Here is a 23,957-nt window from a genome sequence, read left to right on the forward strand (position 1 = left end):
CTTGGCTCCTTCCTGGGGCTCAGCAGGGCTGACCACCTCCACCCCCTGCATCCTCTCTTTCCTCAGCTAGAGGGAGGAGAAGCATCTAGATGTGGCATTCCAAAGGGTGATACCAGTGCTTGATGCTTGGGGAAGGGGTGGTGGTGAAAGGGGCAAAACCTAGAAGAGAAACCAAAATTGGTGCCTTCCAAAATCGTTCCCCTATGGGTTCCGCCACAGAACCTCTGCCTTCTGGGGTTGCCCCAGCACAACCCACCTGAGAACCACATTATTAAGGTCTGTCCTATTCTCCCTTTCTGCAGTGACAGCCCCCAGCTCCCCGCTGAGCCCCCCGGTGTCCCCCGTATTCTCCCCTCCAGAGCCGGCAGGCAGCAAGAACAGCGAGTGCACGGTGTGCTTTGATGGTGAAGTGGACACGGTTATCTACACGTGTGGACACATGTGCCTGTGCCACAGTTGTGGCCTGCGGCTCAAGAGGCAGACCCGGGCCTGCTGCCCCATCTGCCGGCGGCCCATCAAGGACGTCATCAAGATCTACAGGCCGTAGCCTGGCCCACTGACAGGCCTTGGCCAGAGCACAGTCACCTTTCTGAAGCCCTCTGGGCTGAGCAACCATCATGGCCACCAGGGAGTCAAGGGCAGCCATCTCGTCTGCCATTCTTCAATGGTGGGCAAGGCATGACAGTTGTGGAGATGAGGCCCTGGGGGTCTGAGCCCCAGCAAGGGCTGCTTCTGGCTCAAAAGTGCTATGCCCCCAAGAGGCCGTCCCAAGAGCAAGCTCAGGAACTGCCTGGCAGGCCACCCTGTCCCTTGGTGACCCATCAGCTGGGAAACAGCATGCTTAGTGCAATGCTTTTGGCTGGGTGGGGTTGAGTGTGTGGGAGGAATGTGTGAGAATGAGTGAGAGAGAACGCACAGGTATTTATCCAGGGATCCTGACTTTAGGAGGTTACTTAACATGAAGGAATGTGCAATCCAGAGCCCAGAAGTTAGCGTGGCTAGAAATGGTTCACTTTCTGGGACTGTGACATCAGCTGGTTTTGAAGATATGAAAACCTGCACCTAAACAGAACTCCCTTGGATGATATAGAAAGGGGACACTCAGATTTTCTAAGGGGAGGAAAAAATAGCTCATTGTTTACAGCTCCAAAGCAACAGCTCCATGGGGAGAAGGTGGGCGGAGAACATAAAAGAACAATTTGCTTTTTTAGTTTCTTACTCAGTCCTCAAGAGGAGTTTTGATGGGTGCTGCTGCCTAGAGCTCTGGGTGGTGTCACCCCAAAGCCTTCACCCTTTCACCCCCTAGACAGCCTAATCCTAAGCACACCACACCTCGGTGTGACCTGGGCCCTAGATGCTTTTAGACTGTAGCCCCCTTGCCCTCCCCAAGGAGGAGGCAAGCAGCAGGTTCTCTTTTCCTGGGGGAGGGAAAGGATCTTAGAGACGGGTGACTCATGCAGAGTTGGAAGGGCCCCTCCATCGAGCAGACAGATCTGCGTATCTATGTAGGCCGGGGTCTGGCATTCACCAGTGGCTCTGGGCGTGCATCACTGGGCTGATCTGCTGTCAGAGTCCGAGGGAGAGCCAGGGCTGCGCCACTGCTCCTTGTTCTGCATCTCGGCTTATCTTCCCCTGCTGATCACTAAGACATTAATTGATCATTAGGAAGTTAGTAAGTGAGTCAGTAATTGAACATGCTGACACTGGGACTCCCCGCCTCCCAGGGCTGTGTGCTAGGCACTTCCTGTGACCCTGGCCCTGCCTCTACCCCCTCATCCCTGCCCAGGCCCATCTCTGCAGACTCCCAGACCACAGCTGGGTGGATGGGCTGGCCCAGGCCTGCGTCTCCCTTCCTAGTCCCAGTTCTGGGCCCCACCTCTGCACTGTCTTGTGCTGTACCTTTGGGGAAGTCCCTGGGCCTCTCTGATTCTCAGTTCCCAATCTTTCCAAGAGGAAGCCTAGTACCTGCCCACTCCAGAGCCCTTGGGAGGACCAGCACAACATTTGAAAAAGTCCAAGACACCTTGCAGAGAGCAGGTACCATTTTTATTACAACTCTTAATCTGCTCGTCTGCTGAATGTGTGTGTTGGGTGTCTGGGAGCCCGGAGCCCAGCTCTGCTGAGCCCTCAACAAATGAAGTCCTTGAAGCCAGTTGGTCTCTGCTCTTCTGATGCTGCAGGTCTTGGACCAACCGCTGTTCTGCCTGGAAGTGGTCACAGTGTTCTGACCTATCTCAACTTCAGAAACTCCACTCTTGGCCCTGCAAGAACCCCTGACTGGTTATTTTTCCCTAGTGAATTTGGGGAACACACCCATATTTTAACTTTACAGCAGAATCTTTTGGAGAGCTAGTGGAACCCCAGCATTTGCCAAGATGAGAGTGAGAATTTAGGCAGCACCAAGGACACAGCTGAATTTGGTCACCTTCCATCTCCCCAGTGTGCCAGGTGTGGGCCGGCACAGGCCCTGCTTGAGAGGCCTTGCTGCACCCAGGACTGTGGTTCTCCAGGCAGCACCCCCTGCCTGGATGGAGCCGCATGCAAGCTCCAGGCATCTCAGCACCTGGGAGGTCGGGGGTGGGGGGGGTGTTTCTCTCCTGCCCCTTGCCCTTTCTGACTGCCCACTAGGGTTCCAGCCCGGGTCATGTATAGCCACCACCAGGAAGCAAGTGACTGAGGGCCTGGACCCCAGGTAGGCCAGGCCACACCCCTGGTGACCTGTTACCTGGGATGAAGGGAGCCAGTGGCCTGTTTAACTTGCTCTACAGCTGCTATAAATAACCTCCCCATTTTCAAGAGGAATTAAGGGGGTGTTTATCTTCTAAAAACCAGACATATCAGGATGCTCTAAGCTGATTGATTCAGTGCTACAAGGGTGTTGTTCACAGGCCCTCTTTGTTCTGGTGGAGAAGAGGCAGGGGAAAGGGAACCACTCTTATGTATTTTGCATCATTGTGTGCCTCAGTGCAGGGCTGGGAAGGTCTCATGCATCAATCCCATGAGCCAGGTCTTATTACCACATAGGGTCATATCTAAGACACCACTAATTATCAAACACACCATTTTATGTACTGCTGAGGAAAAACACTGCCAATTTTAACTGTAAGATGCCAGAGCTATACAACTCATTCTAATCAGAGATACTGAAATGTAAAAAACCTGTGCTGCTTAGAACTGATGAACTACGGTACAATCTCCATTGGCAGGTAAGAGAACTGAGGTCCTGTAAGTGAAGTGACTTAGGCCTGCAGCCTGGGAGGGGGCAGGGCTGGGGTGCAAATCCAGGAGTTTCTGGTGCCAAATCCCACACTCCACAGCCTGGCCCCAAATCACAGAAAGCTCAAGACTGGCTGAGTTTTCTTGTTTAAAATAAATATGGGCAGCCCTGTGGAGAGAGGCCAGGCTCCTGCACCTGTGTGGAGGATTCCAGCCCCAGACTCTGGTCCTTCTGCCACCCATACGCTAGAAGGACAAGTGTCCTTTCCAGGCTCACCTGCCCACTGCCCCCTTCTCCCAGGGGAACTGAGCTGTGTGGGGTCTTACATCCGACCCCAGGGCCTCCTGTTATGGGGGGCTCCCATGTAGGGCAGCTTTGGAGAGGGCTGAGGGCCATGTCCCACCAGCTTCCTGAGCCTCATGACCACCACCCCTTCTAGCAGGGACTCCAGGGGTAGGATGGGGGAGACCAGAGGATACCCACCTTTGGCGTGTGGTCTTGTGCCTGAGGATCACCAGGTTAACTGGGCTGTTTCCAAGTTGAAAACAAACTATTTCTAGTCCATTCCCAGAACTGGGAGTTTCTGGGATTTAGCTACCTGGAGTTTCTGGGTAGCGGTTCTCCTCACTGCAGCAACAATTTCTCAGTCATTTAACACCCTCTCGTCAGCAGGCCTGTGTTCTGGACACGGGGCTGGGAACTGGGAGTAAAGACAGAGCCTGCAGTGAGCCTGCGGTCCAGAGCAGGAGATGGACAGATTTATTGACTCTTATTTGACCCCTCTGGTGTCAGGTCCTTGTACTAGCACGTGGTAGTTTCTCATTAAACGTTTACTGAATAAATCAGAAATCAAACTACGTGTGTTGAGGGGTTTGGTAAAATACTACCTACACGTGCACATAAAGTCAACCCACCTCTGCTGAGTGCCTACTAGGTGTGGGGTGCTGGGGACGGAGAGTACAGTGCCCAACTCTGCCTTCAGAGATAAAGACAGTGAGAGGGTGAGACATTTGGGGAGAATTCTTTGGGCCTTCTTAGCCATTCTCTTGCTTCAGGGGTCTATCTTGGCAAGTGCGCACAACTGCTTTCCTTCCCCAGAGCCTCCTGCATGCTTCGAAAAGCCTCTGTGTCAGAGATGCCAGGCACCCTGTAACAGTAAGCGGCTGCCCCAATGGCCTTGGGCAGAATCCCCAAAGGCTCCCCTGGTTGATGATCACCCTCAGGTCCTGCCAGGGAGATGGAGGGGCAGGGGGCGCCGTTGGCTACCTACTACTTTCAAGCCTTGGGACTGGTTGCTGGAAATCAATCCCCAAGTCCCCAGAGAACCCCCAGTCAGTTCCAGTTGAGAAATGGGGCTGTGCGAAGTCTTGGAGAGGCAGTGACTTCCCCCTGCTTGGTCCCGTCTCTGCCCCAGTTCTGGCAGAGGCACATCGGCTCAGGAACACGTGGCCTCCTGGCATTTCTCGGTATTTAATTGCCCCACTGTCTTTTCCAAATCCCTAATGAGATGACTTGTACAACAATCTGTCTGTGCCTTATGAAAGCGTCTGTGCACTTTTTATCTTTTTTAAAAGCAACTTTTAGAAAGTGGGCAAGGGACTGTCGTACATGGTAGTGTTCTAGAAATCTGCGATAATCACAGAAACACCTCTGCATTATGTTGCTGATGTTGGAGTGATGAGGTCCCTCATCCCACCCCCAACTACCTGTGTACAGACCTTTTAAACAATGTCTATTATTCTTACTTTTCCGATTCAGTACTGTGACCTCTCCAATACAGTCTAATCTTTGGTGGATCTGTAATAAAGAGTTTAAAACCTGGGGGATTGGTTGGGAAGGGTTTGCACTGGTCCTGTGTGTTGTGTTTTGTGTTGTGTGTTTCAGTTTTATCTGTTTTTATGTTTTATATTAACATAATTTTACTGTTTAAAAAACAAATACAACTTTTAACTTGTTCAAATAAAGTCTCACAACTCAATTTTCAAAACCACAGCTGCATACACTGCTGGGGAGTGAAAGTGAAGCCATTACCATCCTTAAAGAAATAGCTGGCAAAATGTTTACAGAGCCCAACAACGTTTGAGCCTTTTGCCAAGTAGCTCCTAAGAAAATATCACAATAATTCTAATCAAGGATAAGTTCTATATGTAAAGATGTTCACTGTAGCATTATTTATAATGGTAGAAAACTATAAGCCGCCCCAATGTCCGACAACCAGGGTGTACTTCCCAGAACTCTTGGTTACAAGTAACAGAAATCCAACTTGCTTAAAGGGATGAAAGGGCTCAGGTAATGGAGAAGTCCAGTGTCAGAACAGCAGAGTCCCCTGCAGATACAACTGCGTCCAGAAGCTGAAATGTTGAGACAAGACTGGGTCTCTGCCCTCCTTTGTTCTGGCCCCATCCCAGCAGGTTCTCGGGGCAACTGGCTGCAGGTCCACGCTATACAACATGACTTTGAACGATTCCTACGCGAACCAACCTGGATCACATGCCCCTTCCTGAACCAATCATGGAGGCCAGGGAGATACAGGGCTCTGATGGGCTAGACCCAAGGCATGTGTTCAACTCCACCCAATAGCTGCCCCCCTCAGACTGAAAGTGGAGGATTTCAGTTCCTGGGGGAAATAGGAACAGTGGAGGAGGAATGCAGGGTAGGGGAAAACAACGGGTCCCTCCAAGAAAGGTTGAATAAGCCATGTTGCAGACACATACCTGGCTAATAGCATGGGTGGGGAGGCCAGACAGCCTGGTCCTCACCACAATATTGAGTGAGACACTTAACTGCTTTGTGCCTCAGTTTCCTGATTTGCAAAGCAAGAAGAATTAGAGCTCCTAGTTTTAGGGTGGGTGTGAACATTATTGAGATGGTGTGGATCATGTGCCAGGCATGGCATCTGACCCTCAGCAAAGACGTTATAACATGGAGATGTGTTTATGTTAAAATATGGTGGGAAAATCAAGATACAAAACTGAACATACACTCCGATGTTGTGATTGTTAAAAAAAAAAAAGAAAAACCAACAGCCCTCAAACTTGACCATGTATTGGAAGGACCAACAAAATAAGCAAAATGTCCCTGGGGGCTCTGTCTGGGTGATGGCATTATTGGTGGCGTTTTTCCCTGTGTTTTCCAAGTTTTGTATAACGACAAATTATTGCTTTTAACTTAAATTTGTTCTTGGAAAAATTATCTCCCTTCCCTGCAAAAAACAATAGCAGCTGGCCCTTGCTGGAATTTGTCAGGAATTCCCAAGCTGATTGTCTGAGTTTGAGATCCAAATTTAGTCACAGTGGAGATAAGGACCTGCAGGTTTCTAGTGGAGGCCCATCCAGGCTGACCAGTTTGGTTAGGTTTCCTCCAGGCCAGGCTTTATTGCCCAGATTTCTGGGATGGAGTATTGCAGTGGTATTGGTGTGAGGGGGTGAGGGTGGGGGACATTGGTATTGTGTGAACCCATATTTAGATTTACAATTGCCGGAAGTTAAATATCAGCTCTCCATAAGGCATGACTGGATCACAGAAGTCACAGCACAGTTGGAAATTCTAACAAACAAAATGGCTCCTCCTGGCTTGTTGTCACTGAGTTTTAAGATCAATGGGATAAGAGAAATGAACCAGCATTTCTTAAGCAGAAGACATGATTTTCACAATCACTCTCAACAATGCATCTTCACAATGTTTGTCTCCTCATCTTAGAAGCAAGGGCAGTAGGGTCCTTCCCAGGTGGCAGGAGGATTGAACCCTCGGCATGCCTGCTCCAGAGTTAAGGCAAAATGTGTCTCTGAAATACACCACCCACTTATACTGGGCCAGCGGACATTTTTAATAGGTGCCATTTGATAATCAAGATTTTTTTTTTAATATAGGGGGGAAAGACCATATTGACCTAGGCTCTTTTGGTTGTAAGAGATTGAAATCCAACTCAAGAAAAACAACTTAAGAAGCAACTCCCAGAACTGAACAGGTCAATTCTAGCTTCTGGAGTGGCTGGGTCCAGGTGTTCACATGATGTCATCATGCTTTCCTCTGGGTTGACATCACTCCCAGGCATGCTCTCTCTTTGTGGTAACCAAGATGATCTCCAGTGGCTCCTAACTCATGTCATGCCATCTTAGTAACCTTTTAAAAAACTTTCAGGAAAAGTCCAAGGTCTGTCTTTCCTTTGACCCCTTGGATCAAAGCCCAGTTCTAAATCCATCTCGGTCACATGCCCACACTTGATACAAAACCAAGTCCGACATGGCCTTGCCCTCAAGGACCAGCCAATCTGGAGGAGAAGGCAGAGCCACAGACGGACATGTTCATAGCAGTGTGGTGCTGAGGCTGCTGGGACAGATGGAAGTCAAGGCATACAGGCTCTAGATCATTTAGTGATGTAATTTCGGCATCCTTTCTCCTTGCTGTTCAGACTCTCACTAATGCCCCAGCCATGCTCCCAGGCACATCGTATTTCTCCTCTAATGCTTCCGTGCATGAGCCTGCATGCTAACCCTCACAGCCCCTGCTGCCTGAGGCACAGCAGGCCTCGGAGGAGTTTTGTATGGATGCTTCTCTTTCCCTTAGTCCCTGGGTTCCTGGAGGAAAAACAAGGCTCTGCAAAGATAATAATAACAATAACAAGTGATTTAATGAGCACTCACTATGTGCTAAGGACATCCACAAGATCACTGAATCCTCACAGCTACTCTCCGTGGTAGGTCCCAGCATTTACTTGCACTTCATAGGAGAGAAAAACCAAGACTCCAAGAGATGAAGTAACTTTATCCTATTTTGTAGGGCCTCTCAACAACCAAAAGATTTCTCTTATTTTCATTAAGGATTTCCCTGGATCTACACCCAGGGGTTTTCATGGACAAATGGTCCTGGAGCAGGTGTTCCCAGTGTGATGCCCTCTAGCATAGTGATTTCATTGACCCCACAAACAGCTGTAGGTATTATCATCCCATCTTACAGATAAGGGAAGTCAGGCTCAGAGAAGGCAGTGACTAGCCCTGAATCACACAGCCTGTGAGCAGTGGAGCCACAGTGTGAATCTGGTCTGATTCCAGAGCATCACAGCTTGTCTGTGGGCAAATTGTCAGAATGAGGAGCGGGGGAGGAGCTGGGCAGAGAAGAGAAGAGAAGGAAGGTGAAGAGAGGAAGGCTGGGAGGGGGGAAAGGAGGGAAGGGAAGGGAATCAGAGCGCACCTAGAAGAGCAAGGAGAGAAAAGCTGGGTCCTTGACTTACACACTGTCCCTTCGTCCAATTCCAGGAACAGGGAATCTTTGCCTCTCCCTTCAGGCTGAACCCTCCTGGCTCTTGGAAGCTGGTTTTGGCTCCTACACAGGGATGTGGAAAACATGAATATCCCAGGCATCCACTATGGGAACAGAGTCCTGACCTTGGTGTTAAATGCACCCAGGGAGGAGAAGCTTCCAGAAGCCTGGGGTCGGCTGCACCAACAGAGAAGGCCTCAGGATCTGGACCCCTTTCCTCAGCCCCCTCTCCCACTGGCTAGGGCCTGCATGAGGTTAAACCTTTCTCTCTGAATGGAGAGCCTGAGACTCTCCTTTCTGAGAGTTACCCTCCGGGAAGTCCAAAGGACCCGCCTAGGAGTCAGCTGCACAGGCCTGAGCTCACGTCCACGTTCTGCCCGCAGCAAGCAGGGACCCTGGGAGTGTTGCTCACCCGAAGTTTGTGTGGGTGTGCCCCCCTGGACTTGTGCAATGGGGAGGCCCCTTTGCCCATGCCTCTATTCCCTGCCTCTAGGTGGGGCAACAGGGACCATGCCCTCCAGCCCTTGGAGGGAGGAAGAGGCTGGTTGTAGCGAAGGGAAGCATCTCGGGGGGGGATCTCTCACGGGGGGAGGCGGCATCCTGGCCTCCCATCTTGGAGCAGGTGTTGCCAGTGTGATGCACTCTAGCACAGTGAGGTGAGAGCACCGGTTGGGAGACAGACAGGCCTGGGATCAGCCTGCCTCCCCTGTGGGATCTTGGGGACCTTGTTAACCCTCCCTGAGCCTCAGGTTCTGAATCTATGAGGTGAGATAGTGTCGGCTCACCCGTGGGTTGTGTCAGGATGAATCGTGTTGGGAAGTGCTGGCGTTCAGGAGGTGCTGGGTAATGGTGGTCACTGTTTCCAGTATTATAGGTCCTAGGACACCACTCCCTCCCTCATCCCACTCCTCCCCGCAACCCCACCCCTGCATCCCAGTTGGGCTGTGGGCTGCCTGCCTCTGTCCCCCGACAGCACCCTGGGCCTCCCTTCAAGCCTGTACTGCCTCAAGGAGTGAGCCCTGTGACACTGTTAGCAGCATCTAAGGTGACCAGCACAGCGGCTCCACACAGCAGAACCTTGGTATTTACATCCCCGTCCTCCAAGTGTGGAATTCCTGGCATCAGCACACCTCCTCCCCACAAGGAATGAAAGCAAGGGGCGATCAGATGCGGGGGGGGGGCTCGCCAGGCCTCTGAGCTTCGCCAGCCCCTCTCCCCTTGCTTGTTTTGGCTCCCCATCAAGAATGCTGGCCCAGGCCTGGGAGGCTGACTGACCTCGGACTCCAGAGGGAAAGTCACACTTCTGCTCAACTCCCAGGAGCAGCCCTACATTCCAGGAGGGGCGTGGGAAGGGCCAGGCCATCCCTCATCGGAGCTGAGCAGGGAGCTGCCTGCAGCCTGGCCTCAGCACTGGCCCCTGCCCACCTAGGCACCCCGCAGGGAGAGCCACCCCCACAGAGGAATGGAGACGGAGTGTGGGAGAAGATTCTCTCTGCCACCCCAGGACAGAAAGGTCAGAAACTTCCTGGTGAGAAGTTCTTGGCCTTCATCCACCCCAGTCTCTCTTGCTAGCTAACCCGCATCTCCCTTTTCTGGTGTCATCCCCCACCTCCACCAAACAAGAATCCTCTCCATTATTCTGAGTAATTCCAGGCCTGCGTTACCCTCTGTCCCCTCTGACAGGTAGTCCCAGCTGGTCCCAGTCTAGATGGTCCCAGGGCCACCCCTCCAGGTCCAGCCTTGCTGTCTTTATACCCTGGGGTTGTTTCAGCTGGAGTTGTTCTTAACAGAGGCCTTGGTACTGGGGCAGGCTTCCCTGAGGAGGTCACACGAAAGCTGAGCCTTGGAGGGTGGACAGCAGTTTGGCAGCCGAGAAGAACAGCCAGAGCCCCCTCTGCAGAAGGGACCTGCCCAAGCAGAGGGTGGAGGGCAGCATGCTGGAGGAGCTGCCCAAGGCCAGAGCAAAGGTCCCCAGGAGACATTTTCCTTCTGCTACAACCAGCCTTCTTTCTCCAAGAGGTTCCCATGACTCTGCTGGCTGGCAGCTCTGCCCACAGGCTGGGGTCCCTGAGCTCCAGGTGGGACAGATGGATGGGCAGAGGGCCGTAGAGTAGCCTGGGCAGGGGTGTGGGAGGCAGGGTAGCCACGTGACGCTGAGTGAGGGCCCCAGCCCCTTGGGACTGCCTTTTTGCCCGTTCTCATCAGAAAGCAGTGAACCTGGATGTCCTCGAGTCCAGAGAAGGGGCTTTCTGAGCTCTTAGTAGGGAGCTGCTGATTTCTTTTTAGAAGATGGAGCACTGACGCCATCTAGTGGTCTTGGTGAAAGGCAGCAAAGATCTGAGCTGAAAGAAACTGAGAGTCAGGCAGTCGAGGTCCAGTTGTGGGATCCACCCCAGCAGATCCCGGAGACCTGGGGATCCAGGCTCCTACGAATAGCCTTGTGAATCAGGCCAGCTTGAGGAGGGTGTGGGAGGTCATAGAGGTGACACGGGCTGAGCTGAGGTCACATCTGAGTCTGCGGTTGGGCTGGAGCTACAGTTGGGGTGGACTGGGGCTGGGACCAGAATAAGGTCCTTCTCTGGACCCTGCAATGCTAGGAGGGTAGTACATGGTCCCTAATTCTGGTCTCTACCTCAGGCCACTGACCTGACTGGCTCAGTTTAATCCACACATGCAACCCTGGGTCAGGGACAGTAAACTAAAACAAGCAGGGGGAAATGTAATAAAAAGAACCCCTCAAGACATTATGCTAAATGAGACAAGCTGGTTATAAAAGACAAATACTATATGAGTCCACCTACATGAAGTCCTTAGAGTAGTCACATTCACAGAGGCAGAAAGCAAAATGGAGGCTACCAGCGCCTGGGGAGGGCAATGGGGCAGTTAATACTGAATGCGGAAGAGTTTCAGTTCTGCAAGATGGAAAGAGTTCTGGAGACGGATGGTGGTGATAGTCGCACAGCAATGTGAACGTACGTAATGCTACTGAGCTGTACACTTTGCAATAGTTAAGACAGTATTGTTATGTGTATTTCACCACACTTTTTATAATTGGAAAGAAAAAGAAACTCTTAAATATAGACAAGGAATGGCAATAGTGCTAAAACCATCTTTAGCCATCAAGGTGACTCCCCTACACTTCAGCCTTTGTTTGCTGAGGCAGCTATAATAGAACACCATAAACTGGATGGCTTGAACAACAGAAATTTATTTTCTGAGTTCTGGAGGCTGGAAGTCCAAGATCAGGTGCTGTCAGGTGGTCTGTGATGCCCTCTCCTCCTGCCTTCTTCCTGGGTCCTGGCATGGCTTTTCTTCTGTGCAGATGTAGAATGAGAAATCTCTGGTGTCCCCCTCTCTTCTTATAAAGACACCAGACCTGTTAGATGAGGGCCCCACCCTTGTGACCTCATTTAACTTTTTTTTTTTGGTATCATTAATCTACAACTACATGAGGAGCATTATGTTTACTAGACTCCCGCATGCCCAAGTCCCCCCAACATACCCCACTACAGTCACTGTCCATCAGCCTAGTAAGATACTATAGAATCACTACTTGTGTTCTCTGTGTTGTACAACCCTCCCCATGCCTGTCCTACATTATGTCTGCTAATCGTAATGCCCCCCTTTTCTTCCCCCTCATCCCTCCCCAGTCCCTTTCACTTTTGTAACTGTTAGTCCATTCTTGGGTTCTGTGAGTCTGCTGCTGTTTTGTTCATTCAGTTTTTTCTTTGTTCTTATGCTTCACAGATGAGTGAAATCATTTGATACTTGTCTTTCTCTGCCTGGCTTATTTCACTGAGCATAAATACCCTCTAGCTCCATCCATGTTGTTGCAAATGGTAGGATTTGTTTTCTTCTTATGGCTGAATAATATTCCATTGTGTATATGTACCACATCTTCTTTATCCATTCATCTACTGATGGACACTTAGGTTGCTTCCATTTCTTGACTATTGTAAATAGTGCTGCGATAAACATAGGGGTGCATATATCTTTTTCAAACTGGACTCCTGCATTCTTAGGGTAAATTCCTAGGTGTGGAATTCCTGGGTCAAATGGTATTTCTATTTTTAGTTTTTTGAGGAACCTCCATATTGCTTTCCACAATGGTTGAACTAATTTACATTCCCACCAGCAGTGTAGGAGGGTTCCCCTTTCTCCACAACCTCGCTGACATTTGTTGTTGTTTGTCTTTTGGATGGTGGCGATCCTTACTGGTGTGAGGTGGTATCTCATTGTGGTTTTAATTTGCATTTCTCTGATGATTAGGGATGTGGAGCATCTTTCCATGTGACTGTTGGCCATCTGAATTTCTTCTTTGGAGAAGTGTCTGTTCACATCCTGTGCCCATTTTTTAATTGGATTATTTGCTTTTTGTTTGTTGAGGTGTATGAGCTCTTTATATATTTTGGATGTCAACCCTTTATCGGATATGTCATTTATGAATATATTCTCCCATACTGTAGGATGTCTTTTTGTTCTATTGATGGTGTCCTTTGCTGTACAGAAGACTTTCAGCTTGATATAGTCCCACTTGTTCATTTTTGCTTTTGTTTCCCTTGCCCGGAGAGATATGTTCATGAAGAAGTTGCTCATATTTATGTCCAAGAGATTTTTGTCAATGTTTTTTTCTAAGAGTTTTATGGTTTCATGACTTACATTCAGGTCTTTGATCCATTTCGAATTTACTTTTGTGTATGGAGTTAGACAATGATCCAGTTTCATTCTCTTACATGTAGCTGTCCAGTTTTGCCAACACCAGCTGTTGAAGAGCTCATTTAACTTTAATTACCTCCCTAAAGGCCCATCTTTAAAAACAGTCACCTTGGGGGTTATAGCTTTGACATAGGTGTCTTAGAAATACTATAATTATTGTTTAATGCAAGAGTCTGGGCAATGGGCATGAAAAGAGAATGGACAAGGTGAGGCGACCTTCTAAAGAAAGTCGGTAAAGTGGGGCCCAGTGAATCAGCAAATTACTCTGACACAGCATGCTCTCTGCCCTCCCAACCTCACCATCAGGGAGTGGGACAGAAATGAAAGCAGAAGTGGCAGAGCCCCAAGTTGTGGCCAGGGAAAGCCCAGAGTGTGGGAGCCCTGATCTAGCCCGAGGGGTTCAAGGGAGGCTTCCAAGAGGAGGGAGCCCTTGAGTAGCATTTTTAAGGGGAGCAGGTAGTCTACAGGTGGTGAAGAGGATGAAGGGTTTGCCGGGCAGTTGGAACAGTGGGTGCAAAGGCCTGAAGCAGCTTCATTCCAGCCTGGGTGACTCATCAGGCCAGTAACCAAAAAAAAAAAAAGAAGTATAAGAAGGTTTAGAGAGGATATATATTTCACCTTGAAAGTAGCTTTTGAATATTTCTTTTTAAATAGTCCCTTTTATTTTTCCTTCCTCCTTCACATGTAACAGAAAACACTTAAGCTCTGATTCACCTGTTAAGCCTCTCCCCAGAGCTGTGGTTTTCCTGTAAATTGTAGAATTGCCCTGCTAATGCTAAGCAGTGAAATCAGATTAAATCAGACGAGCGAGTTCCCTCGGGCTGTTTATCATTCCCTGCTTATCTGCAAGGGAAAAAGGAAGGTTGCAGGTGAAATGTGGGCTCTCTTAGCTCCATGACCCCACTGCAGTGATTAGCCCTTGTTCCCTTGGCTCTGTAGTAACAGAATAGGTGGGTGATACTCCAGCCCGCCTGGAAGACCTCTCCCTGCATGATCTGGGTAGAGTGAAATTGTGAGGTCCCCAGTGGCCTAAAAGAGCCCACCCACCTCTGCAGGAGAGAGCAGTGACCCCTGCCAGGTCCAGGCCACAACCTCTGCATGGCTGAAAGAGAAAGGACGTGTGGGGCCCACCCCAACTATGCCTCCCAATACTACCCCACAGTCCCCCCCCACATCCTGCACTTTGTGCGCCCCAGCCAGAGTAAACCACCTTTGCCAATGTGGGAGCTCAGTTTTTCAATATTAAGTGAGCCTCCTTGCCCCTGGCACTTCCTGCCCTTACATGGGATTTCCCTGTCCCTCTGTACTCAAAGGGAAGGCACCACAGTGCAGAAAGCCAGGAGAGGACAGGGGACGTCACTGCTGCAGCGGGACCAGCTGGGTTACCACGCGGACAGGTAGGATGGAGGATCGGCTCCTGTGTTCTGCACCTACTCCCCATCAACATCTTGGCACAATATAAGCCCCTGGAATTTGGCCATGCATGACCTTGGGAAAAAGGCAGGGAAGCCTGGTGGAACAGGGTCTCAAAATAGAAATGAAGTTGTGGAGGAAATAAGTTCATTTTATGCATGCCTGGGCTTATGGACTGAGAGTCATCCTCGCTGTACACATGCTTCCCTCCCGTCTGGAGTGCCCCACCACCCACAGCCCCAGTGCACACACACTCATTTTGCCTGGATCAGCCTACTCACCAGCATTCAAACCTCACAGTTCCATATGACCTCTGCTAGAATGTCTCTCCCCCTCAACCCCAATGCCCCCCCCCCACACCGGCTGGGTTAATCAGTAATCATTTGCTTACTCTTCTCTTTCAGTAAACCATTAGCTCCTCAAGGGCAGGGACAATATCTTGTATCCCTGATGCTCAGAACAATCCCCGACTCTTAGTAGGCACCTTATAGATAGTTCTTCACTTAAGCATGTGACTACATGGTGTGTAAGGAAGGCGGTGGGGGGTGGCAGGGGGGCTGTCCAAGAGGGAGTTATTTCTGTTAGCCTCAGAAACTGGCTCCAGGCCAGGCCCAAGGGACAGTCCCTCCTGAGTGAGCATGTTCTGAGCCTTTCTCACCTCTGACCTGCTGACTTGGCCCCGCTTCTCTCCTGTCTGCTTTTTGGGAGGGTTCTGAGGGAAAGGCAGAAAGGGAGGGGCCCAAGAGGTTGGGGCAGGCCGAGGGCTGTGTGGAACCTGGAAGACAGAATCAGAGCTCCTGTGGGAGGGAGAGGGATGCAGGGCATTCGTCGTCTTTGTGGCAGCTAAAAACCACAGGCGGAAGAAGTGTGCTGTGTGCCTTCTGCTTTTTTTGTTTGCTGGACTGTGGCCTCCATCCCACAGGCTGTTCCCAGACTGGGCTGTGTGGACCCCAGCCTCATAAGCATAACATCCCCAAGCAACCAAGATAGTTCCTTATTCCATCTCTGCCTCAAGAAATCAAGATAGTTCCTTATTGCATCTCTGCCTGAATCAGCAGAAAGGGAGATCTCGCCTTCCTGGCAGGAGCAGCCCTCTATACTTTATACCTGTGTTCGTTCTTCATTCAACAGACTTTTATTGAGCCGCCCAGAGTCCCAGGTGTAGAAGGCCCTTCACTTTGTCATGCTCTTCACTCTATAATATTCCCTTCAATACATTTCACTTTGGTCTCTGACATGGACAACTATTAATTTTTGCTGTCCAGCCCTCATTCTCCTTCTTTGGGAAACACACCTCAGTTTTCCTCAGGGGAGTGCCCCCATCACTGTGGATCCTGCCAGGGGACTCATGCCCTTGGCTGAGGGCCGTGCACATGGCCTGGCCCATAGGTGCTTTCCACCTCCTCTTCACCTCACCCCATCTTAATCCACTGTCCACAGAGCAGCAGAAGGGATTTTCTTAAACATAAACCAGATTATATAATTCCTCTGCTTAACATCCTTCAAAGATTTTCCTAGCAGGCCCAAAGCTCCTTACCGGGCCGCAAGGCCTTGCCACGTCCTTTTCAGCTTAAATGTCATTTATTCAGAAATTCCCTTCATGACCCACGCTCGCAGCCTTCTGTTGATTTTGGCACCCTGCTTATTTTCATCATAGCATTTATCATCTTCTGTCAGTTTACTTTCTCTCCCACCCTTTCAGGAGGTGAGTGGAAGCAGAGACAGGTCTCTTACTCACTTTTCATCCCCAGCACCTGGTACATGGTAGGGGCTCAGTCAGTCTTTAGAGAAGGCTGTGGCCAATGGCCTGCAGGTGGAGAGGCCAAGCAGAGAGCTGCGCTGGGTCGGGAGCAGAGACGAGGCAGGCTGCCTTCAGGGGCTGTGGGGTCGGGAGACACCGGGGGCACTGGGAGGAGGTGGTGCTGCGAGGCCTGGGGTCACTTGCTCCCATGAGCATCAAATCTCCTGTGAAGAGCTCAAGTCTCCTGTGAAGTAGAGGCTGTCCAGGGACTGGGCTGATGGCAGCCATGAGACAGGAGAGAGGACGGCAAGCCAGATGATGGGGTCTCGAAGTGGATGAGGGAGCCAGGAATCCGCAAACCCATCCCTGGGCTCTCAGGCAGCCACTGTGAGGATGGAAACATCTTCCACCCCATACTTGGAATGCTGTGTCCTCCGGGGGAGGGACTCCTCAGAGTAGCAGCCAGCCAGGGACAAGCCAGCTTGCTGACCTCAGAGAACAGAAGGCATAGTAGTGAGTGGGTGTGAGTGTGTAAGTGAATGTGAGTGTAGGATTGTATGTGAAGGTGTGGGCCAGCACATGAGCATGTTTGAATACAGCGCTGGTGAGTGTTAGTGTGTATGAAAGTGGGAGGTGTGCGTGTGTCAAGTGTGAGGACCAGGGGTGTATGTAAAAGTGGATGTGCATGTCGGTGTGTGGGTGCATGTGAATACAGGTGGATGAGTGTTTATATGTGTGATGAGTGTGTGCATTTGTGAGTGTGTGGGTGAGGGTGAGTACGGGAATGTGTGTGAGTTTATGGGTGTGGTGAGCATGTGGAAGTGTGTGTGAATGTGTGGGCAGGTGTGTGAATGAATGCAGGAGTGTGTGTTGTGTGGGGAGAGGAGAGGGAGAGAGAGAGAAGAGGGAAGATGGGTCAGATGCGGTCAGGGTGGGTGTACAGGGTGGCACAGGCACAAGTGAAAGTCTGGAAGATGATGGAAGGCTGGGGGAGCTGCAACGCATGCTGGGATCATCCTAAGGGCCTGATGGGGGGCTCTCACCCCACTCTCCTCATGAGGTCTAATGCCCCCTCAACTGAGTGGCGGCTCCTACGGCAGCTGCTCCCCAGGGTTCCATACCATGTACTGGCATTTTCTGAATTGCTACAGTATATTTTTATCATTAATTCTAAGAATAGCACAGTATTTCATTGATTGGATGATCCATAAATTTTTTCATCATTCCTCTAATAAGCATTTTGATTGCATGCAAGATTTTCCAGTTATTAACAGCATTGTCCTGCAGGTCCTTGAAGCTGTCTTTTTGCTCATCTCCCAGTTGCTTCCATAGGCTAAATTCCTTGAAGAGGAATTGTTAGGTCAAAAAATATGCAAACATCTAAGCCATTAGACCTTTGCTGCCAGAACACTCTCCAAAGAGACTAAAACAATTTACAGCTCCACCAGCAAGGGGGGAATATCCACCTCCCCGTGGCCTCACCAGCTCTGGACACTATGTATTTTTCATCTTTGATCAATTAGGTACTTTAAATAAATGACATCCCAGTGATGTTGCAATTTACTGAGCACGTATTATGTGCCATCCTCACTCATGCCTCTGCACAGGAGCTATCTGGGAACCCGTCTGGGAGCTCCTGCAGGACAGAACCTCCATTTATGGACCTCCTGTTACTTTAGTCACCTCTTCAAAGGCTCCTCAGCAGGTACAGTCCCATTCTGAGGTACTTGGGGTTAGGGCTTCAACATATGAATTTAGGAGGGGGACACAATTTAGCCCATAACACACACATGAAATCTGGACTAAAAGAGGAAAGAATAAAGGGAAAAGAGTAGAAGCAATAGTAAAGAGATAGTGGCTAAAATTTTACAAAAGTTATGAAAGACCTCAATCCACAGTTTGAAGAAAAGAATCAACAAGCAAAACAAATACAAATAAAAAATCACCCAGGCACATTATAGAAAAAGGGTAGAAAATCAAAGCCAAAGAGGAAATCCTATAGGGAGCCAGAGGGGAAAAAAGACATCTAAGTTTCAAAGGAACATGAGATTGGCAGCTAATTTCTCAACAGTAATAGTAGAAACAAAAGATAATGCAATAATGCCTTAAAAGGGGTTAAATGTTTTAAATACCTGCAACTTGGAATTTGATATGCAGTGGTTATAGCCTTCCCAATGAAGGAAAAATGCTTTCTAGGGGGCTAAAATATTTGTCACCAGTAAATCCCCTCCAAAGGAATCATTAAAGGAATTCCTTTAGGCAGAAAGAAAATAAGTTCAGATGGAAGAATCAGATGAAGAAAGATACATAGAAAGGTAATTATATAGGGTTATATAATTGGAGATGACTACATAAAGCAAGAATAATGTCTCATGGAATTTCAAGTGCATGTACAGTTAAAATATATCTGGCAACAATAGCACAAAAAATATGACAGAAAATGCAATTAAAGTGCTCCAAAGTTTTTGCATTGTTCAAAAAATGGAAAAAACACGAATTAATATTAGGCTTGAATAAATATAGGATGCACATTGTAATGGATAGGATAATCACCAAAAGCATAGTAAAAGAATGTGCAACTAAAAAATAAATAGGAGATGAATACTAAAAAGTATTTAATTCAAAAGAAGGCTGTTATGGGCTGAACTATATCCTCCAAAAATGGTATATTGAAGTCCTGACCCCCCAGTACCTCAAAATATGACCTTATTTGGAAAAAGGGATCATTGCTGATGTTATTAGTTAAGGTAAGACAAAGTTATACTGCAGTAAGGTGGGTCCTTAATCCAGTATGACTGGTGTCCTTTTAAGAAGATGACCATGTAAAGACAGAGACAGGAAAACACCATGGAAAGACGAATGTGGAGATTGGAGTAACACATCTGCAGGCCAGGGAACTCGAGGGATTGCTGGCCATCACCGGATGGAAGGGGAGGGTGGGGGAGGGGCCGCGGTTCCCTCCTTCAGACACTCCCGAAGAAAACAACGCCACTGACACCTTACTTTTGGACTTCCAGCCTTCTGAACTGTGCGAGAATAAATTTCTGTCCTTTTCCAACCATTCAGTTTGTGGTACTTTGTTATGACAGCCCTAGGAAACTGGTACAAAGGGAAAAAAATGATAGCAAAGGGAACATAGAATAGGTAGGAGAAATAGAAAACACATAATAATATGGTAGGCATAAACTCAAAATGTGTAGGTAATTTGAAGAAATTACAATAGACTAAATATTGCAATTAATATTAGTAATAGATTAATAATTAATAATATATTAATATAAAGAATATCAGACTGGACTTTTTTGAAACCACAACTTAAATATTAGGATAATAAATGTAAAAAGATGGAAAGAGATACATCATACAAATGATAATAAAAAATGTAGCTGTACTAATATCCAAAAAAAGCAGACTTTAAGGCAAACATTACCAGAGAGAGACTTTAGTCCACTAAGAAGCTCTAACAGTTCCAAGTTTATATATACTTAATGACATAGCCCCAAAATGTATAAAGTAAAAATTGACTGATGGAAAGAGGAATACAAACCCATAGTCACAGGGAGGAGGAGGAAGGCCACGACATGGGACTGGCCTCCCACAGGGCCAGCAAAGTCACCCAAGATGATGGCAAAGCCTGGGACACAGAGGACGCCGGCAGGTGTCAAAGCCCTCCGTGAAGGGGCAGAGAACGGTTGGGAAGACAGTCAATGAAATCAGTGCCGACGAGGTAGAAGAGCAGAACACAGCAGAGCTGACCACGGTGGACCTCTAGGGCGCAGGCTGCTCTCAAGCAGGTGGAAAGTCCTGGAGAGGCTCAGGGGGCCAAGGAAGATGCCCACCCATCTACTTGCCCTGGGATCTACTACTTTTGAAAACTCAAGCCATTCCCATTTGAGGAAGCTCAAGAAGAGCCTCGGGAGGGTGCAGGGGTAGCGGGAAGCACAGGAGGAGCCAGGTGGGGGGCCGTTGGTGACATCCTTACGGCGTAGGCTGAGCTGGGGCTCACAGACGAAGGACAGGGAAAGACAGCAGGAGGCAGGGAAGTGGGAAGCTTTGCCAAACAAAATAACCACACAGTGGAGAACAGGCAGCGGAGAAGGGGCATTTGAAAGAAACAGAGAGAATGCACATGGTGGGTTGAGACCAAATAGGCCCTTTGAGGAAGGAGGCCCGTGCTGGGGCTAAGAGAGATGTGCTTTCCTGCACTGGGTGCTGGTAGATCCAGAAACGCTAATCCCAGGGGTTGTTTCCAGCCCACCCTTCCTGAGGCAGCATTGCAAGTGGCCTCTCCTCCTGTACCTCTGCATCCTCTCCCTCCAGGTAGCATCCTTGGAGGCTTTCCTAGTCAGGGGATCCAGAATCCCTTCTCCCCTGGGCCACCCTCTGGGCACTGTACCCTGCAGCCATGGCCACTGTCTCTGAACAGCTCCCCCAGGCTGCAAACTGACCCTGGACTCCCTGCACATTGCTGTGCACCTACCCACCCTGCTGTGAATCAATTTCTCAACATCAGTCAATCAAATAACAATCATCTCCTGTTCTATACCCAGCTGTGAAGCCATGGGTCTTGGGAGTCCTGTTGGGCCCTCTCTCTCCCTCACCCCTCATATCCCATGCATCAACTAGCCTCACTGATTCTGCCTCTTCATTACACCTGGAGGCTGTCCTCACCTCCCGACCAGCTCACTGGTCCATGTGGCCGTCATCTCTCCCAGCCTCCCTGCTTCCATGCGCCTCAAGCCATCCTCCTCAGAGGCTAGGCCTCCTGCCGCCAGGATTCTGTTCTGTCACCCCACCTCAGAACCCTCCAGTAACAAAAGCAACAGCAATAATAGTATTCTCAGGCACTCCCAAGGGCCCTGCACTCTTCCAGGCAGACTCCTTACCCCTCACAGGAGCCAGATGAGGGGAGTTCTGTTACCACCCCAATTACCCAAATAAGAAAACTGAGGCAGAGAGAGCTTAAACAACTTGCCCAGGGTCACTCAGCCGGCAAAAGGCAGAAAGAGGATTCAAACCCAGGCAGCCAGGGGTGAGAATCCACACCTTTATTCATGACACCAGCTTGATGCACCAAGGAGACAAACCTCCCTGCTAAGGCTCAGAAGGCCCCCCAGAGCGGGTCTGCCGTCTCCCCAGCCATTCTTCCACCACCGTCCTCCCTCCCACCTGCCCCACTAGGCTAGGCTCCAGCTTCTGTTCTCCTGGGTAGACCGTAAGTGTGGTCAGAGCAGCCATTGTGTCTGTCTTGGCCCCAGTGCCTATCCCAGGGGCGAGCATCAGTAGGCACCCCAAAAATGTTTGTGGAATGGGTGGATGAATAAACCAATGAATAAAATCCCTGGCAGAGAGAGCTGCCAGGTTCTGGAGCCGGGCTCCGTGCCTCCCTTGCCTTTGCACACTGACCACCAGAGGGCGTCCTAACCTGAGAAATGGCCCAGCTGACTGACCGGTCTGCCCTAGAGGGGTGGAGGTTCCCACGGGCGCCTGGCAGCTCCCCCTTCAGGAGTGAGCGCGGTGGCCTCACTGAGAAGCGCTGCGGGCGGCTAGAGACTTGATAACTGGCTTAACTCCTTCCCTGGCTTGTTTCCCAGCTGTGTGAGCACAGGACACTCAGCCTCAGTGTCCGCAGCTGTCAAATGGGATTGTTGACCCAGCAGCCCCTGCCCCAAAGAACTGGTGCTTCAAGTCCCACCAAACTCAAGCTAGTGGCAAAAATTCTCACTGTGCCTGTGGGAACCAGAGCTCAAGAGCCTCAGGGGGAAACAGATTTCTTTGCTGGGAAAGATTTGTGGAAGGAACCAGCCTGGAAAAGTATTTCTGAGTGGCAAAGAAAAACAAATAAACCATTCAAACCTCACAACATCTCAGAAGTAGGTGTCATTTGATTTCTGACGGAGGAGGAAACTGAGGCACAGCTGTACTGGTGGAGTGTGGTGACACCCTGCCCACCCTGCCTGCCTCCTCCACACTAGTGGTTTTCAAAGTGTGTCCCAGAGCAGCAGTTTTCAAAGTGTGTCCCAGCGCAGCAGCAACGTCACCTGAGCCCTTGTTAGGAGCACATGCTCTGTGCCCACCCAGACCTCAAAGTCAGAGATTCAGGGGCAGGCCAGGCCATCTGTGTCTAAAAGCCTTCCAGGGCACTCTGAAGCACAGTCAAGTGTGAGAGCTTCTGGTCTGCATCAGCCCTTCTTAAGGTGTGCAAAACACACCTGCCCTGCAGGAAAGTGAGGGCAGTGGGAAGTGAAATATGGAGTACCCTGCTGGACCCCGAGGTGGGTGGTGAGAAGTCAGGGCTGCTCCGCAGGAGAGGTGGTCTCTGGCTGGTATGAGCCCTGGATGGGCAGGGCTACTGGCTGGAAAAGCCCCACAGGATCCAAGTCTTACAGCTTCTGTCACACCAGGGAGTCCACCAGACAGGCCTGAGGGCTTCAGAGGGCTGGGGAGCTGAGGTTTCCAGAGTCACCAGGGGAGATTCCTAACAGTGCAGGTGCCCAAGCCCGTCCCCTGCATCTCCCTGGTTGGGCAGGAAGCTGCCATCCAAACAGACCCAGCCATTCCTCTGTGCTACAGTATTTGGGACCTCAGGCCTGGAAGGCTCTGGACAAACCAGACCCAAGTGTGAATTCTGACTGTCCCCCATCAGTTCTCTGACCTGATGCAAATTCTGTCCCCTCTTTGACTCTCAATTCCTCCCCTATAAAACAGGTCATAATGAAAAAATGAGGGTGGTTTCAGGAATCAGCAGTGGCTTGATACATTTGAAGGAGGAAACCTGGCTGGGGATGTGGGAGCAGCAGGGGATATCCTCAGAGCATGGATTTTTCTCCCTGGGGTAAAAGGAAGTCACAGAAGGGGTTAGCCCAGGAGAGACAGGATCAGATTTGCATTTTCTAACAGTACAGTGGCAGGGGCTGAGCTGGTGACGAGGCTGTACCAGGTAGGGCTCTGAGTGCTAGACTCTGGGTCTAAATCCCTGCCCTGACCACTCCCACTGCTATGGGACTTTTAATACCTGGTTGGACCTGCCAGTGCCTCAGTTTCCTCATCTGTCAAAGGATGCTAAGAGGATTGTTTATGAGAACTAAGTGAGAGAACTCATGTAAAATGCACAGCCAGGTAAGTGCTCAACCCACGATAGGCACAATTGTTAATCAGTGAGACTAACTGTGATCAATGAGAGTGCAACAGCTTGTGGAGACCAAAGGATAAAGTCACTGAAGGCCCTTTGTCATGCCTTAGAAACAGTGTGACCTTGGGGGCACATTATAACACGACCCCCTGGCCCTCCCCGGATGCCCCCCGGCCAGGCTGGGAACTGATGCCTGGACTGCATGCCCACCTCCTCCTCCTGATGCCCTGGCCTGACCCACCCACATGACCCAGCTTCCTGTTTGTGGTGCCAGTACTGGAAGGAGGAAATTGTGCCCCCACCCTGGGGCTGGAGGGCAGGAATGTGGACCTGTTGACGTCAAAGCGTGTCCCAGTTCTGGGGAAGTCGGGATGGGAAGGGCTTCCTGCAGGGCTGCCTTTGATCCCAGGCCTGAGCTTGGGGTTCATGCCAGCCTTGAGGGAGTCCAGCTACCTGGAGCTTTCTCTAATGGATGCCTC

General features: G+C 49.9%; 1 protein-coding gene and 1 long non-coding RNA gene across 3 annotated transcripts in view; one reads left to right on the forward strand and one right to left on the reverse strand.

Annotated features, from left to right (window-relative positions):
- NEURL1B (neuralized E3 ubiquitin protein ligase 1B) overlaps positions 1–3,149 on the forward strand; it is a 38,943-nt gene extending 35,794 nt beyond the window's left edge. Inside the window, exon 5 of one of the 2 annotated variants that reach the window (XM_036884718.2) lies at positions 360–3,149. In XM_036884718.2, the coding sequence (XP_036740613.2) occupies positions 360–547 (188 nt within the window). In that variant the 3' untranslated portion in view covers positions 548–3,149. Of the gene's footprint in view, positions 1–302 lie in introns of both variants that reach the window. The other variant, XM_036884717.2, reaches the window with a different exon arrangement.
- A 3,760-nt stretch (positions 3,150–6,909) lies between these two features.
- Positions 6,910–23,957, reverse strand: part of LOC130680686 (uncharacterized) — a 37,629-nt gene continuing 20,581 nt past the window's right edge. The window contains exons 2-4 of the long non-coding RNA XR_008993738.1: positions 10,694–10,818; positions 8,448–8,539; positions 6,910–7,813 (exon numbers count right to left, since the gene is read on the reverse strand). This is a non-coding gene — a long non-coding RNA (uncharacterized LOC130680686). The remainder of the gene's footprint in view (positions 7,814–8,447; positions 8,540–10,693; positions 10,819–23,957) is intronic.

Source organism: Manis pentadactyla, chromosome 2 (genome assembly GCF_030020395.1).
Source record: "Manis pentadactyla isolate mManPen7 chromosome 2, mManPen7.hap1, whole genome shotgun sequence".
NCBI classification, from domain to species: Eukaryota; Metazoa; Chordata; class Mammalia; order Pholidota; family Manidae; genus Manis; species Manis pentadactyla.